We start from the raw sequence: 13,307 nt of genomic DNA, 5'->3' as shown, positions 1-13,307 counted from the left end.
CATCACAATAGCAGTCTTTGATCCATACATTTGAGAAAAGGTACTTTATGGAAATAATGTAACAAATTATAACCCGTCAATACAATAAAATTAAGATTATACATTAATGATAATGGTTTTTCTAATAAGTGGTTTTATTTCTATCATTTTAGTAATAAATCGTTACAAACATAATCAGTTCTTTTTTACAATCTCTGTAAAAAATATAATTACTTTTTATGTAAAGAAAAGGGTCCTTATGGCCGAGTTACACGATATTAAAGGTTTTCTTGTTCTGAACGCCTTTTTTTACAAAAATAGACACCACCGCGAACTTGGTTTCTGTGACCAACCTCACCACAATAGGTGCATGTAGGCTTTTTACGTTTTGTATTTGGCAAAGATTGTACACCACTACAACTTGGCTGTGACTGAGTAAGAAGCATTTGGGGAAGATTTTCCAAAGGATCTTGAGATGTGCGCAGACAAGGCTTGGGGCAAAGTATGTCTTGGGATTCAGGTGGTACAAATTGTCTAATTTTTTCATATAGATATTTTTGTCTGTCGTAGGAGAGGCCTTGTGGTTGGATAACTTCAGGCATCTGGTCAATACTAAATGTATCTTTAAATATAACATGATGGACGCAAGATTCGCCAGTGGCAGACTTTTCGCAAGCAATTTGACCAGCTAAAGATAAATCTGTTTTAAAATGGCTGTACGAGAGTAAATTTGGTACAGTAGCCGGTTTTTTGGTTTTGAAAAAATTAACCCAATCATACGTTTTAACATTTACAGTATCACCAACCTCGTTACCGACCATTACTGACATAATCGAATTTGTCATTCGGCATGCTGTTACAGCTGCTTCGCAAACGTCTTTTACCGTACTGACTTGTGATTTTCGGAATTTCTTCTTAAACAAACCAAAATATTGGTCGGGTGCGAATTTGGTGTGGCCTACAGGTAGAAACGATAGCTGAAAACTTTTGTGTCTTCCTGTCATTACCCGCCATAATCCGTATTGTATAAGATAATTGTTTTTATTTTGCCCAGCGCAATTATCGGCGTGGCAAACGACTTTAGTCTCTCCTAGGGCAAAGTTTTCGAAAAAATGGTGGAGAAAAGAAATAACAACGTTCGCTCCTTTGCCTGTCGCACATGACTCAGGAATTACATAAAGTACAAATTTGTGCATTGGCTCTATAGCGATCCCGAAAAGACCGATCTTATAACCTGTCAAAAAATATAAAGGGCCAACTTGTTGTGCATCGTGTGGCAAATGAACCTGTTGAGCAAAATCAAACGAATAATGCATCAAACCATCAAAATCACAAGCTTCATGAGGGCCAAGAGCCATGTTGACTACAGTTGGAGCTATTTCAGCTATTAAGTTGGAGTAATATTGTCTTTCAGTCTGAACATTAGTTAGATGATTAAGTGATTCTTGAAGAATCTTAGCCTTAGATTCTTCATTCATTGAAGCCATCTTGTTTAATGTTGTTACATTTTTATGACAGACATGGCACAAGTCCGTACGTGGATGCTGTATTACAATATTTGGGCAAAAATCTTTCCAGATTTGATACCATGAGGTACGACCAACGGCATTTGTTTCATTTTTCGTACATGCTTCTAAGTATTTCTCATATATGTAGGTTTTGCTCATACTGCTGGGTAAAATGTGTAAATCAACGTCACGATAACAAGGCATTCGACCAGGCAATACGAGTGAGTTTTGTAACGAGAAGTTCTTAATGAACGTAACAGCATGCACACGCTGTTCTAATGTAAGAGTTTTGTTATTAGTTTTGCTTGACTTGTGTGCAGTGACTTCAATTCCGTTCTTTTTAATTTGCCTCAAAATGTTTCGAAATTTCTTCATGCCTACTCCATTTACAAAAAGAAAAAAAGATCTACATACCGAGATCCCGCGAAATTTATAGTCTACATTTGCTCTATCTCTTGTCTTAGATTTGTGGCCTTTCTTCGCTGTTTCAGGAGTTGTATTTGCCAAGCAGTTTAAGGCCCCCATTAACAAAATATTTTGATGATTTACATGTTGGTCACAGTAACCATTTAAGTTTTGGGAATCTAGTCTAGAAGCAAGTATTTCGTCACGAGGAAAGAGTTTTGTACATTGTCGTTCACAACCGCAACCTTCCTTAAAAAAAATATCTTCATTTATTGTCACATCTACATTGTTTTCTTCGATAAAATCGTCCTCCAATATATTTCTTTCCGTAATTGTATGTTCAAATAAGTCCAAATTATTTGAATCAGGATCAATGTCTTTTACATTGTAATTATATTCTCGGAGAAATAACTCGAATTCAGCTGCATAATCGTCATTTGTATGCACTCCTGGAAGAAGTTACAATTGTGACTGATCATAATATTTTTTTAAGGCATTTAACATTTCTTGCATACACGATAATTGCTCTTTTTTTGGCAGTTTACTTAATTCAACTGATATCATTAATCCAAAATATTTGGCTCCGTTATTAAATTCAAATTTTTGGGAATCATCAACTTCATTTAAATTACATTGTGTACATTTGTCGTCTGCAAGAAGATTTTATTACTTATTATTGGTATAACTTTTACCTGAATAAAACTTTATTTACTTTATAAAACATTATAAACCGCAAAATATACCTGTTTCTGCCAGAGATGGGGACCGATGGTAGATTTGAGTTTCTTCATCCAGAGTCTTGTCCACTGTATCCACTTGATCTTTCTGTGTATCAATTTGAGTCTCATCATCGCAAAGGTAATATGGGTTTACTTGGGAGAGATCATTTTGCGTTTCACCATCATCATTGACGTTTTGTAACATACCTAGAATAAAAGTATCATAATAATAATACTTATAATAATATAGATATGACGCATCACATCTCAACAAGAGCAAAACTTATTTTTACAATTCTTAAAAAATGTGTTCCTGGTCTTACGACGTACGATGTAGGATGTATGTAAAAAAAAGCTACGTGGAAATAATGCGCAATTATGTGATAGCGAAATTATCAATGATTTTAATGTCATCCATACAAAATTACAGATAAATAATTTCTCGCGCCGTTTGCACCGATATACCTACTATGCTCCTAATCATAATAATTATACGGATTTAGAAGTATGCAGAGCAATACAAATATATAGTATAATACATTGACTTACTCAAAACTGATTGTGACTCAGTTCCCAATAGCTCCTCTTCCATGAAAATATCTTGTGATTCCGTTTCGGGTATGTAACGCCCTATAAAACGGAATGAAAGATAAAAATTTACTAAACAATGTTTAACACAAAACTGTTCATCTCTTTACCTTCATTTAAGTATCGCATGTGTGTAGGTACTAATAATAACAAATAATAAATGCTACTGGGAATTGTATAAGACGTTAAAAGTAGTAGGTAGGTACTTACCCTTCTTATAAGGATAATTAGTTTTATCTCCTTCCATTATTTATCACGATGCGAACTTTCTATTGCACTTTAATCTCAAATTATTAATAAATACACTAAAATTTGCAGAGGAACGCTTTTACTCAACCGAACGAAAGAATAAACGAACACGCAATGACTAGTGCCGTTGTCGACTGCCGCCGTATCCTTAGCGATGAGCGAGATAGAAAACGATGCTTAGCGTAGGTAAGAGTAGTACAGATGCCTGGCGGCAAAGACAAAGTATTGCAACGATGCAGCGGCATCAAGGACAGAAGCGGAGCACGTCAGGACTTGTTTGCATCTAGCGTTTCTTAACACGCGGCCGTAAGGTACCTTTTCTACTAAACTTTGAGACCACATTATGGACTTATTATTTACATAAAATAAAAAATAATAATAGGGAAATAAATTTGAGATCTTATGCTTTGCTAAAAAGCAATAAAAAAAATATCTTTATTTCTTGCAAAATTTACAAAACATTCAATACCTTCGAAACTATAAACGTCCATAAGGTACCTTTTCTCGCGAACAGTCACATTTTCTATTTCTTCGTCGTTTATTTCTAAATGTTGTATTTTTTTGGTCTCTTCCTTTTGATTAAGTACTGTTATTGTTTTATGGCCTTTATTATTTTAACATAGCTGTTTTGTATTTTTGCGGTACACAGAAAAAGCACTCTAAATGCTTTTTCTGGGTTTTATCGTTAATTATAATTTACAGTAATACAAACAATGAAAAAAGTTTAAAACTTCCTCATCATCTACAAAAACAAAAACCGAAAGGGTTATGTTTTTGTTTTTGTCACATTGCTAACTTCGGTACGATACTTTAACATAATGAAATATATGCTTTATATACAAGTTATAAGGAACATATTCCAATAACTAATAACTTGTGGCGGAATAGCACTTTATATTAGTCTGCCGCAATAGGAACAACTTCACTACGCTGCCCTAGTGTATTTTTAAAATTAGACTTTATTAGTTTGACTAAAGGAACAAATTTGAATACCACAATACTTGTGGCAGAATTATTTAATTTCTTATTTTACCACTAGCGGCTTAGTAATTCGATTTGTTAAATGGCCGCTGGTGGCGGACTAGACACTTCCTATAATTAACCTTTTTTTCTTATCTATAGTGCTACTGGCAAATGACAATATTTTTAAAATTTAAAAAAAGAACTTTTTGCCGGGGTGTCATCGATTATTCGTAGTTTGGAATAACGAATTTTGCGAATTGATTCTTGTACTGGTGATAGTACATATTCAATGCACGTTTATGTGTGTACAGTGAACTATACAAAAAGTATAACCACTCTCGTATTATAGTTACGAAACAGTTGATATACTTTTTTATATGGCCCACTGTACAAAGCGAGCCAGTGTGTGAAAAGTGCGAATGTAGAGTAACGAAATTTTTTATAAAGATATATTATTACGTAGGTAACATTTGTGTACATAAATAAAACTATAAATGTGAAATTATGTTGTTTTATTTCATGTTTCTTATAATATAATATATTTTTACAAAATTCTACGTCATAAATTTCTGTTTCAAACAAAAACATATACACTGTTTAAATTACTTAACACAAGTAAGAATTATTTACGTAACCTAGCTAATATGACTTTAAACGATTCCTTTTGACTCATATATCACAAATTTGGATCTTATACTACTTTACACCTGGTAACATGTATTAACATTTTTTATTTACCATTCATTTTTTAATTTGTTTAAATTATCACAGCCAAATCTACATGATTCGGCTGTGATAGATAATGCTACCTTTGCCTTAAATATTACATGCTTACATATTTGTAAAACATCAATAACCCCGCAAGACTAGGCAGATACATCATAAAATTTGTTGAATTTTACACAAAAATAGAAGTTTGATTTTCAGTTCATAGATCAAAGTGGAAATTTACATCGAAAAACTGTATGTATATTGTCTATAGTTTTTATTATTATTGGACTGTATGGACCCCTCGGTGAGCGAGTTCAACTCCTACTTGACCTGGTTTTTAAATTTATATTTGGAACTGGCTAAATTCATAGATAAAATTTTATTATTTATAATCTATTGCGAGGTTGTTGATGCTTCAAACTTCAAACAAAGCCTTCTTAAAAACAATTAGTACTGTACGTACTATCGACTAAACGGAGACCTTTATCCCGTAAAGTTGAAGTTTGTGTACAGTGACCGATGGTCGCTTATGTAGAGTACCAACGAGAAATGATATAGAAATGCAAACAGATCATTGTTTACAATAGTCTTAAGAACCAGTAAACTAGTATAATGCCTTAATTTCATTAGCAACATGCTTAAAATTTTGTGGCACGTTTTAGTAAAAATCTCACAACACAAAAGGTCCAGTCTCTAGGTGGTATTGTTTGTTTATGTATACCTTAAAAAAATTCAGTCAAGTTGGAGTTTTTTTTTTTTTCAAGGAATGAATTCCGTGCAACATGTTTAAAAAACTTTTATATTTAATTGCATAATAATGTCAAAAATGCTGGTAGGTAATTACAAGATTATAATTTAATATAATAGTTGAAAATTATGTATTGTAATATTTTTTCCTTTCCATAGGTACCGTAATTAGAGCTATATGACGATATGAAATTTTTAGAAAAATTTATATTTATTCGATTAAAATTTTACTCCTTCAATCTTCATCTATAATAATATTTTCTATTACTCAAAGCAAAAATATTGTAGAACCCTAAAATCAATGTCCAGATGTTATAAAAGTGAGAGTTTTTGCTTTATTGCAAGTTTGGGTGACCGGATGAAACGCTTTTTGTTCAGGAACTTATTATAAAAAAATCAACTTAATAAAAATGATTTTCGCGATTAACTGTCTATCGTTTTATTTCTGAAATAGGAGTAATGCCGACCTCGAAATGTGTCATATAATTTCGTAAAAATAAAAATTCATAAAAAATGTTGACGCGTGATTTTCCATAATCAATTAATTACCTAAGCGTAAACTTATATATAATCTTACTCAAGAATACATTTATTTTAATATTCTAAGGACAATGGCGGCGTTAAATTCATATTATGTCGATGAAACGTATCAGATGAATGTGAGTGTGTTTGTATTGTGCGAACTGTTTAAAAGCCGGCATTGTTCACTTCACAGTACCTAAAGAAACTGTTGTCGTAGCTGAAATTTAACTATAAACAATTAAACGCACTTGGCCTTTGACCATGAGGGCTTTCAGTTGGAAATAATAATCGGTACGAAGACGTTTCGCTGGTAAGTTTTAAAATTCAATAAAAATCCTATAAAACTACTTATATATTTACTTTTTAAATCAATTATCACAAAAAAATATATTATTTTAATTTTAGGGTGCTACAATTTTGTGGATGCGGTGGAGACACGACGACTTCGGTGCAAGTCACCCCCGTGGCGTCTGCTGCACCGACAATGATGGACACTCGACCCACTCCACCTATATCATGGTGGGTCGGCTGAAGTCCACCCGCCAACACCGTCCTGGTCGGCGGTAAGCAGCGAGCCGCCGCCCACCCCGTCCAAACTGCGCTGGAGCCAAGCCTCATGGTCTTTATCTGACTCCAACGAGTACGTAGAAATGAAGCCCATGAGTAGGTAGGGTGTGAATGCGAAATCTGTAAAGGAGAAAATTAAAGGTCAGTTTTTTTTTAATGAAACTAAGTAGTTTGAATAGCTTTTTGGTTTCCGGCACTTTAGAATAGAACAACACTCCATATATTTCCCATGGATGTCTTAAAAGGCGACTAAGGGATAAGCTTACCAAATTAGGGATTCTTCTAACGGGCTAGCAACCTGTTACTTTGAATCTCAATGTCATCATAAAGCCATACAGCTGAATGTAGCCTTATTATTTTAAAATTATTGGCACTGTCTACCCCGCAAACGATATAGACGTGACTGTATGAATGTTAAGTAATCTGTTTGAATTTGCAAAGAAGATTTAAATATATCTCGATAAACGACTGATCAGACGTGTTCCTTTTTAATTTTTTGAACTTGCAGTGAATAAATTGTTTGCTATACTACTATAAAACCAAATCCATCGTGATTATAGTCAAACAATTTGTTTTCCATGGGGCATACATATCATATAATCACGTCTATATCTCTAGCGGGGTAGACAAAGCCAACTGTCTTGAAACAAAGTCTTTCCCTTAGTCGCATATAGTAGTGTTAATAAAAGTGGATATTTAATTTATAGTAGTAATATAAATTCTATATATATATAATATAAAGTAATAAAAAAATCAACTTACTACATAAACATGCAACAATTGCTGGGCACGAGCGGTTTATAAATGCACAATATGCACTGTCTGCACCAAATGTCCCCATTCATAAATTCTATTATGTCGCCGTTTCGGTCCATGTTCACAATAAAATGTCCTACTGCTGGAGCCAATGATGGCTGGTTACCACACACAATACGTTTGTCGGAAAAAGTTCGTCGAAACTGATTTTTCTAGACACGTCAATAAGGAACACCATCACACGTATAACTGAATGCTAGTCCACACCACGTTACTCAAAAATAAAGTCTTATAAATACATCCACTTCTTTAGTTCCAAATTTTTCACTTCACTATTCAGTCTTCATCCGAATCAGACTCGTCCGATTCAGATCCGGAATCGGAATCGTATTCAGAATCGGATCCGAGCCAGTCCGGTAGCGGCGGTTGCTCGATTATTGTCCGCCATTCCGACAGCTTGTGTAAATCTGTGAATAAAAAATTAGAGATAAAGATTTGTATTATTTAAAAAAAAACATTGATATTAAAACAACTTAAATTTTAACCTACTACAGCCAAAGCTCAAGTGTAGAAGAAGCGGTGGAACAAATAAAGGAGCAATCAAAAAACAGCAATCACGTCTTTATGCCTGGCGGGATAAACACAGCCAACATTCTTAAAAAAAAAAACAAGAAAAGTCACGTTCAGCTGTATGTCTAAATTATGGATTTGAGATTCAAATAATGAAAGGTTGCTAGCCCCATCGCCTAAAAGAATCCCAAGTTTATAAGCCTATTAGTCGCCTTTTAAGACATGGGAAAGAGTAACAGTGGTCCTATTTATTTTTCTATTCCCGTGTACCACACGGCACAGGTTACAATTATTTCTGTCAATTCCGACGAATAGTGACACTAAGTCAGAACCTTGTAAATTTCCAAAATATCAGCAAATCTTACCTAAACTATACATATCGCTGAGATAAAACTGTTTGTCGTCCTTTTCCAGCACGCCCCCGTAAACATACAATGTTGATTTGAGTACGGCCATCATGGCGGACATGCGCGGGGAGGGCCCGCGGCGAGGCTGCGTCTGCCCCGTCACGGGGGCAGACGTAGGAGCAGCCGGGGCCGGGCCCAGCTTCATTGTGAACACTTCGTCTGTTACCACTGAAATAAAAAAAATACATTCACTTTTAAAATTTTAGACCTTAGCAATGATATATCTTAGCTAGTTTGAGACTTACAAAAACATGTATGAGACTTACAAAAACATTTATAAAACTATATAATTATGAACTTACTTCGAGGCTAACTCGATCTGTGTAATTTGTCCCATATGTATTTATTTACTAAAGACATTTTACCTACAGAACTTAAGCGGAGAGGCTTAGAGCGGACCATATATCGGACGTATCTCAAGTTTCATAACTTCCCCCTTTATTTTTTCAGCAATTTTTCCTTCTTTCAGGGTGGGCACAACTCACCTCGTCCCCAACCTTTCTACGATCATGCAGCGTTCGATTTGCACGGAAAGGGGTTCCACATCTACCCATCGTGCTAAACAACGGTATTTTACGGAATAAAAAACTATATACCTGTGACATCTTCCTCTTTCTCCACCTCTTCGTCCACACTCTTCTGATCACTGTTAGCGGAGGTCACCTGCTCCCCCCTCAAGGTCACCCCGTGCCATTTCCCCGAGTCGAGGTCAACCATTAAGAGCTCATCACTCAACTCTCCTTTCAGTTCCTCTTCGGTTTCTTCTACGTCCTGTTGATAATAAATTGCTATGATTTATATAGGCGCCTCTTCCAAAGGGTTGGTCATAGACTACACAGTTCCGTTTACCGCTATACTTTTATACCAATACTTTTGTTTAGATTAGGTAATGAGATCCCCTAATCCTGGAGGTTAAACAAAAGTCACAACCTGATCCAGAATTATAGCCAAAACATGCCTCTGGTGCTTTTCCAAAGAGGTGAGGATGATACTAGAATTAATCTGATGAAAAACTATAGACAAACTGCCTAAGTGCGAGGTAAAGTCTAAAGGTAATATACAATTAAATATTCTGTAAAAATTTTAAGCGCCTACCTTCTGTCGTTATTAATATTGAGCAAAAAAATTGGGACGGAATATGATTATTGTATCTTTAATACATAAATATTCTTTGTTGTCATAGCAGCAATAGAAATACATAAATTGCGAAAATTCCAACTTCCTAACTAGCTTACACGGTTTATGAGATACAGCTTGGCGACAAACAGCAAAGGCTTAGCAATAACAACCTTGCGTTACCTACCCTAGATATAACTAAGCAAGAAGAATATAGTGATATATACTCACGCTAACTCCCCCGAAGACGTACCCCCTGCCGTGCACGCTGACCGCGGCGGCCTGCGCGGCGCGGCGCGGCGCGGGCGGCCCGCGTCCCGCGCGCCACGCCCCCCCGCCGCCCGCCCCGCCCCCGCCCCCGCCCGCGCGCGCGCCCAGCCGGAACACGTCCGCGTGCGTGCAGGCGCGCTCCGTGCGCCCCTCGCGCACGCGGGAGAACCCGCCGTATATGTATATCTGGAACGAATTGAAAAAATCATGACTTGGTCTTGAAAAAAAGGGAAGTGTAGCTTAGAAAAAAGTGAAGCATCGTAATGTCGGCGTTGTAGGCATGTGTGAGTGACAGAAAACTTGCATTCTTAAGATAATCTATGACATAATGGCGGCCGACTGTCACACTTTCACATTCTTACCAATGTGAGAATGTGTGCATAAGACATAAGTATATACACAGTGGGCATACTATCGATGCTTCATTTTGCCGTATAGTAAAACTCTGTCTGCTTTTTTTCGTCTATGGACTAGCAGTTAATTCCAAATTACAGCGGTTTTCATGATTAACAATTTATTTATTGGACAACTACTCACCCCGTCATTCCCAACGGGAAACATGACACAAGCGGACCTCGCGCTGGGTCCTCTCCCTGTAGCCGCCACCTTACTCCAAGTCCTCGTGTCCAGACAGAACGCGTACAGATCGTCGAAGTACTTGCATTCCCTGCCGTCGTCCGCGTACCCTCCGAATACCATCAGTTTTCTGCCCACGAGGACCATTCGGTGCCCTGAACGAGGACAAGGGCCGTCTTTGGCCACTACCTGTGGAATAGATTTTACCTTTCACTACCCAAAAGTTGACTGGAAGAGATTGCTTAGCAATAAGTCTGTATGTTTCTACTACATATGTATTTTTATGGGCAATAAAGATAATTTGTATTGTATTAGGAAATCCATTGTATTATAAAGAGAACTTTAATGGACTGACCTTATTAAAACCTATTGAGGAAACTTTGGTCAATTTGTGGCATACATACATAAATAAAAACTGAATCATGTATAGGTATAATATTACTAATTGCAGGGTATATTTCAAAATAAAATAAAAATATTCCATGTTGTGAACCACTGTTGCATTTTTCAGGTGCCCAAAAATAAGGTAGGTATCGTTGGGAGGCAGAGGCATTAGACTGGTATTTAATAGCACTAGCGCATACAGACACCATATTGTTTAAACTTAATTTTCGCGTCTTCTTAATCTCACAACACCAATGTCGTAGATTAAAAAGGAAATAATATAACTTACCTTCTCCCACTTTTTATCAGCCAAAGAGAAACACCACAAATCCTTGTAATGGTGGAACTGTGTCTCACTGGGGCTCGTGAACTCGCCGCCAAACACCCACAGCTCTCCTCTGGAATACACAACACAATATTACAAATTTTATAAGTAACGATGTACCTAAAGAGAAGTCAAATTTTTGTATAGCGCCTAAATATTTGAGCAGTTGAACCTATCAGAGCGCGCAATTTGAACCCTGGAACAGTTAGCAGGAGATGTTTTTAGATTTTAAGTTTAATGTGCTTGTATTACGGTTGTTATTTTATTGAGTTTGATTCGGCAGTAATTTGCGCTATTCTGCGACTTTCAAAAGTGGCAGTACTGTAAATTAAAGGATTTGGGGAATACACATTACATGTTTTACAATTCCCTGATCGTAGTGCAAAATAGCATTGTAGAGTTACCATGATTGCATTAACAGTGTTGGAAAATGTCATGACGAAACCTACCATTCGATGAGTAACAGCAATGAGGTGATGGTGATGGGAGATACATTTTGAAAAAAATTACTTAAAATCCAGGATCATGATGTAGGTTTTTGTCTTTTACTAGGCCTTAACTCTATTTGGTATGCTGCATCATAAAAGTAGGAACTAGTAAAGTTTATGTATAAAATTAAAATAACATACTTGTTAGCAGGTGTCGCGACAGCCTGGTGCGCGCTCCTGGGGGGCGGGCCGCCGGGGGCTTTGACTTGCTTCCACGTGTTGTTTGCGGGGTTGAAGAATAGCAATTCATTGTAAACTTGTGTCTGTGGAATAAAAGTTATATTATATCTTTAGAATATTTGGCTAGTCAAAAGTAATTCAGCTTAGGCAATCCCAGCTTATATAACAAATGTAATTTATGTTATAAAAATGTAATAGACAGTAAAAGTAAGATAACAGGCACTACCATGGTTATTTGAAATATCAGACAAAGACAAAATTTGAGTCTGCAATGGTGTAAATTACAAAAAATAATAACTAAATTTATTTAAATAGACTAATTTTTGGCTATTAAAGGAACAAAACAAATTAAAACTTAATTTTAATATTTAGGGTTTAATTTTAATAACAAGAATTACCTGTTGACCATTGTGGTATTCCCCACCGAACAGGATAAGTTCATCTTTGGTAGGGTGCGGGGTTAGTGAAGCATATGCTCGAGGTGTCGGAGGACCCGGCAGGGATTTCTCTGTGGCCGCCGAACGCTTTGCTTCCTCACGCTCTATTTCTGCTATTACTTTAGCTATATCTTCCTAAAATTGCCAACAATATGGTTATGTATGTTGTGTATTTTCACATGGTATTTTCTGCCATAAATGTATGTATATAATATAATCAGAGTTACAGAAACTACTTAAAGCTATAATTCTACAATTTAACCGACACAATAACAAAGAGAACTTGAGAGAATAAGAAAAAGGCGTAAGCATGCATGAACTAACCTCTCCAAGATTCGCGAGTTCTTTCTTCAGTTTATTTGCCAGCTTCTTTTCAGTTTTAGCGGCGGTCTTCACAGCACCACTAACTTTATTTTTATTCTTCTTTTTCCCCATTATTATATGTTAATATTAATTCACAAAAATTAAAATAAAAACACTAGTACACACTAGCTGCCTGATTATCACGTGGCCTGGCCAGCTGTTTTTGTTTGGTTGTTTTGACATTTGAAAAAGCTATCTATCATTGGCCTCTGTGGTATAGACAATGTTGCCAACTCCCACCTAAAGCTTGTAGCTAGAAATATAACCAAGTTGCTAGATTGGGTATTATTTTTCAACCTACACGTTTTTAAAACCGGACTCCGAAAAGTTGCCAATTGTAGCTACAAAGTTGCCAAGTTGGCAACACTGGGCATAGACACTCAAGTAATGACACTATTTTGACTTTTGACATTGACCTGGCAATGATACTTGACACTGCGCTTGCTTACTTAAAAATTGTTGCAAAATCTAAAACGA

General features: G+C 36.1%; 2 protein-coding genes across 3 annotated transcripts; both read right to left on the bottom strand.

The window, feature by feature from the left end:
• Nucleotides 1–229: 229 nt before the first annotated feature.
• On the bottom strand, nt 230–3,965 carry LOC132904362 (uncharacterized). Of its 2 annotated transcripts, none has more exons than XM_060954504.1 (4): nt 3,410–3,549; nt 3,161–3,241; nt 2,636–2,818; nt 230–2,341 (listed from the first exon to the last, which is right to left on the bottom strand). In XM_060954504.1, exons 1-4 carry the CDS (start codon nt 3,444–3,446, stop codon nt 258–260), a joined length of 2,385 nt encoding a protein of 794 aa, XP_060810487.1. In that variant the 5' UTR covers nt 3,447–3,549; the 3' UTR covers nt 230–257. The 2 variants fall into 2 exon arrangements, with proteins under 2 accessions (XP_060810487.1, XP_060810488.1); XM_060954505.1 differs by having other exon boundaries at nt 2,201–2,542; nt 3,410–3,965.
• A 978-nt stretch (nt 3,966–4,943) lies between these two features.
• Nucleotides 4,944–13,260, bottom strand: LOC106137302 (kelch domain-containing protein 4). The gene is made up of 10 exons (XM_060954508.1): nt 12,792–13,260; nt 12,429–12,602; nt 11,992–12,113; nt 11,327–11,435; nt 10,615–10,842; nt 10,039–10,263; nt 9,288–9,462; nt 8,650–8,859; nt 7,721–8,181; nt 4,944–7,078 (listed from the first exon to the last, which is right to left on the bottom strand). Exons 1-9 carry the CDS (start codon nt 12,900–12,902, stop codon nt 8,051–8,053), a joined length of 1,485 nt encoding a protein of 494 aa, XP_060810491.1. The 5' UTR covers nt 12,903–13,260; the 3' UTR covers nt 4,944–7,078; nt 7,721–8,050.
• Between the last annotated feature and the right edge of the window lie 47 nt (nt 13,261–13,307).

The sequence above is a fragment of the Amyelois transitella genome, chromosome 4 (assembly GCF_032362555.1).
Source record: "Amyelois transitella isolate CPQ chromosome 4, ilAmyTran1.1, whole genome shotgun sequence".
NCBI classification, from domain to species: Eukaryota; Metazoa; Arthropoda; class Insecta; order Lepidoptera; family Pyralidae; genus Amyelois; species Amyelois transitella.
This window is presented reverse-complemented; position numbering and strand designations above follow the sequence as displayed.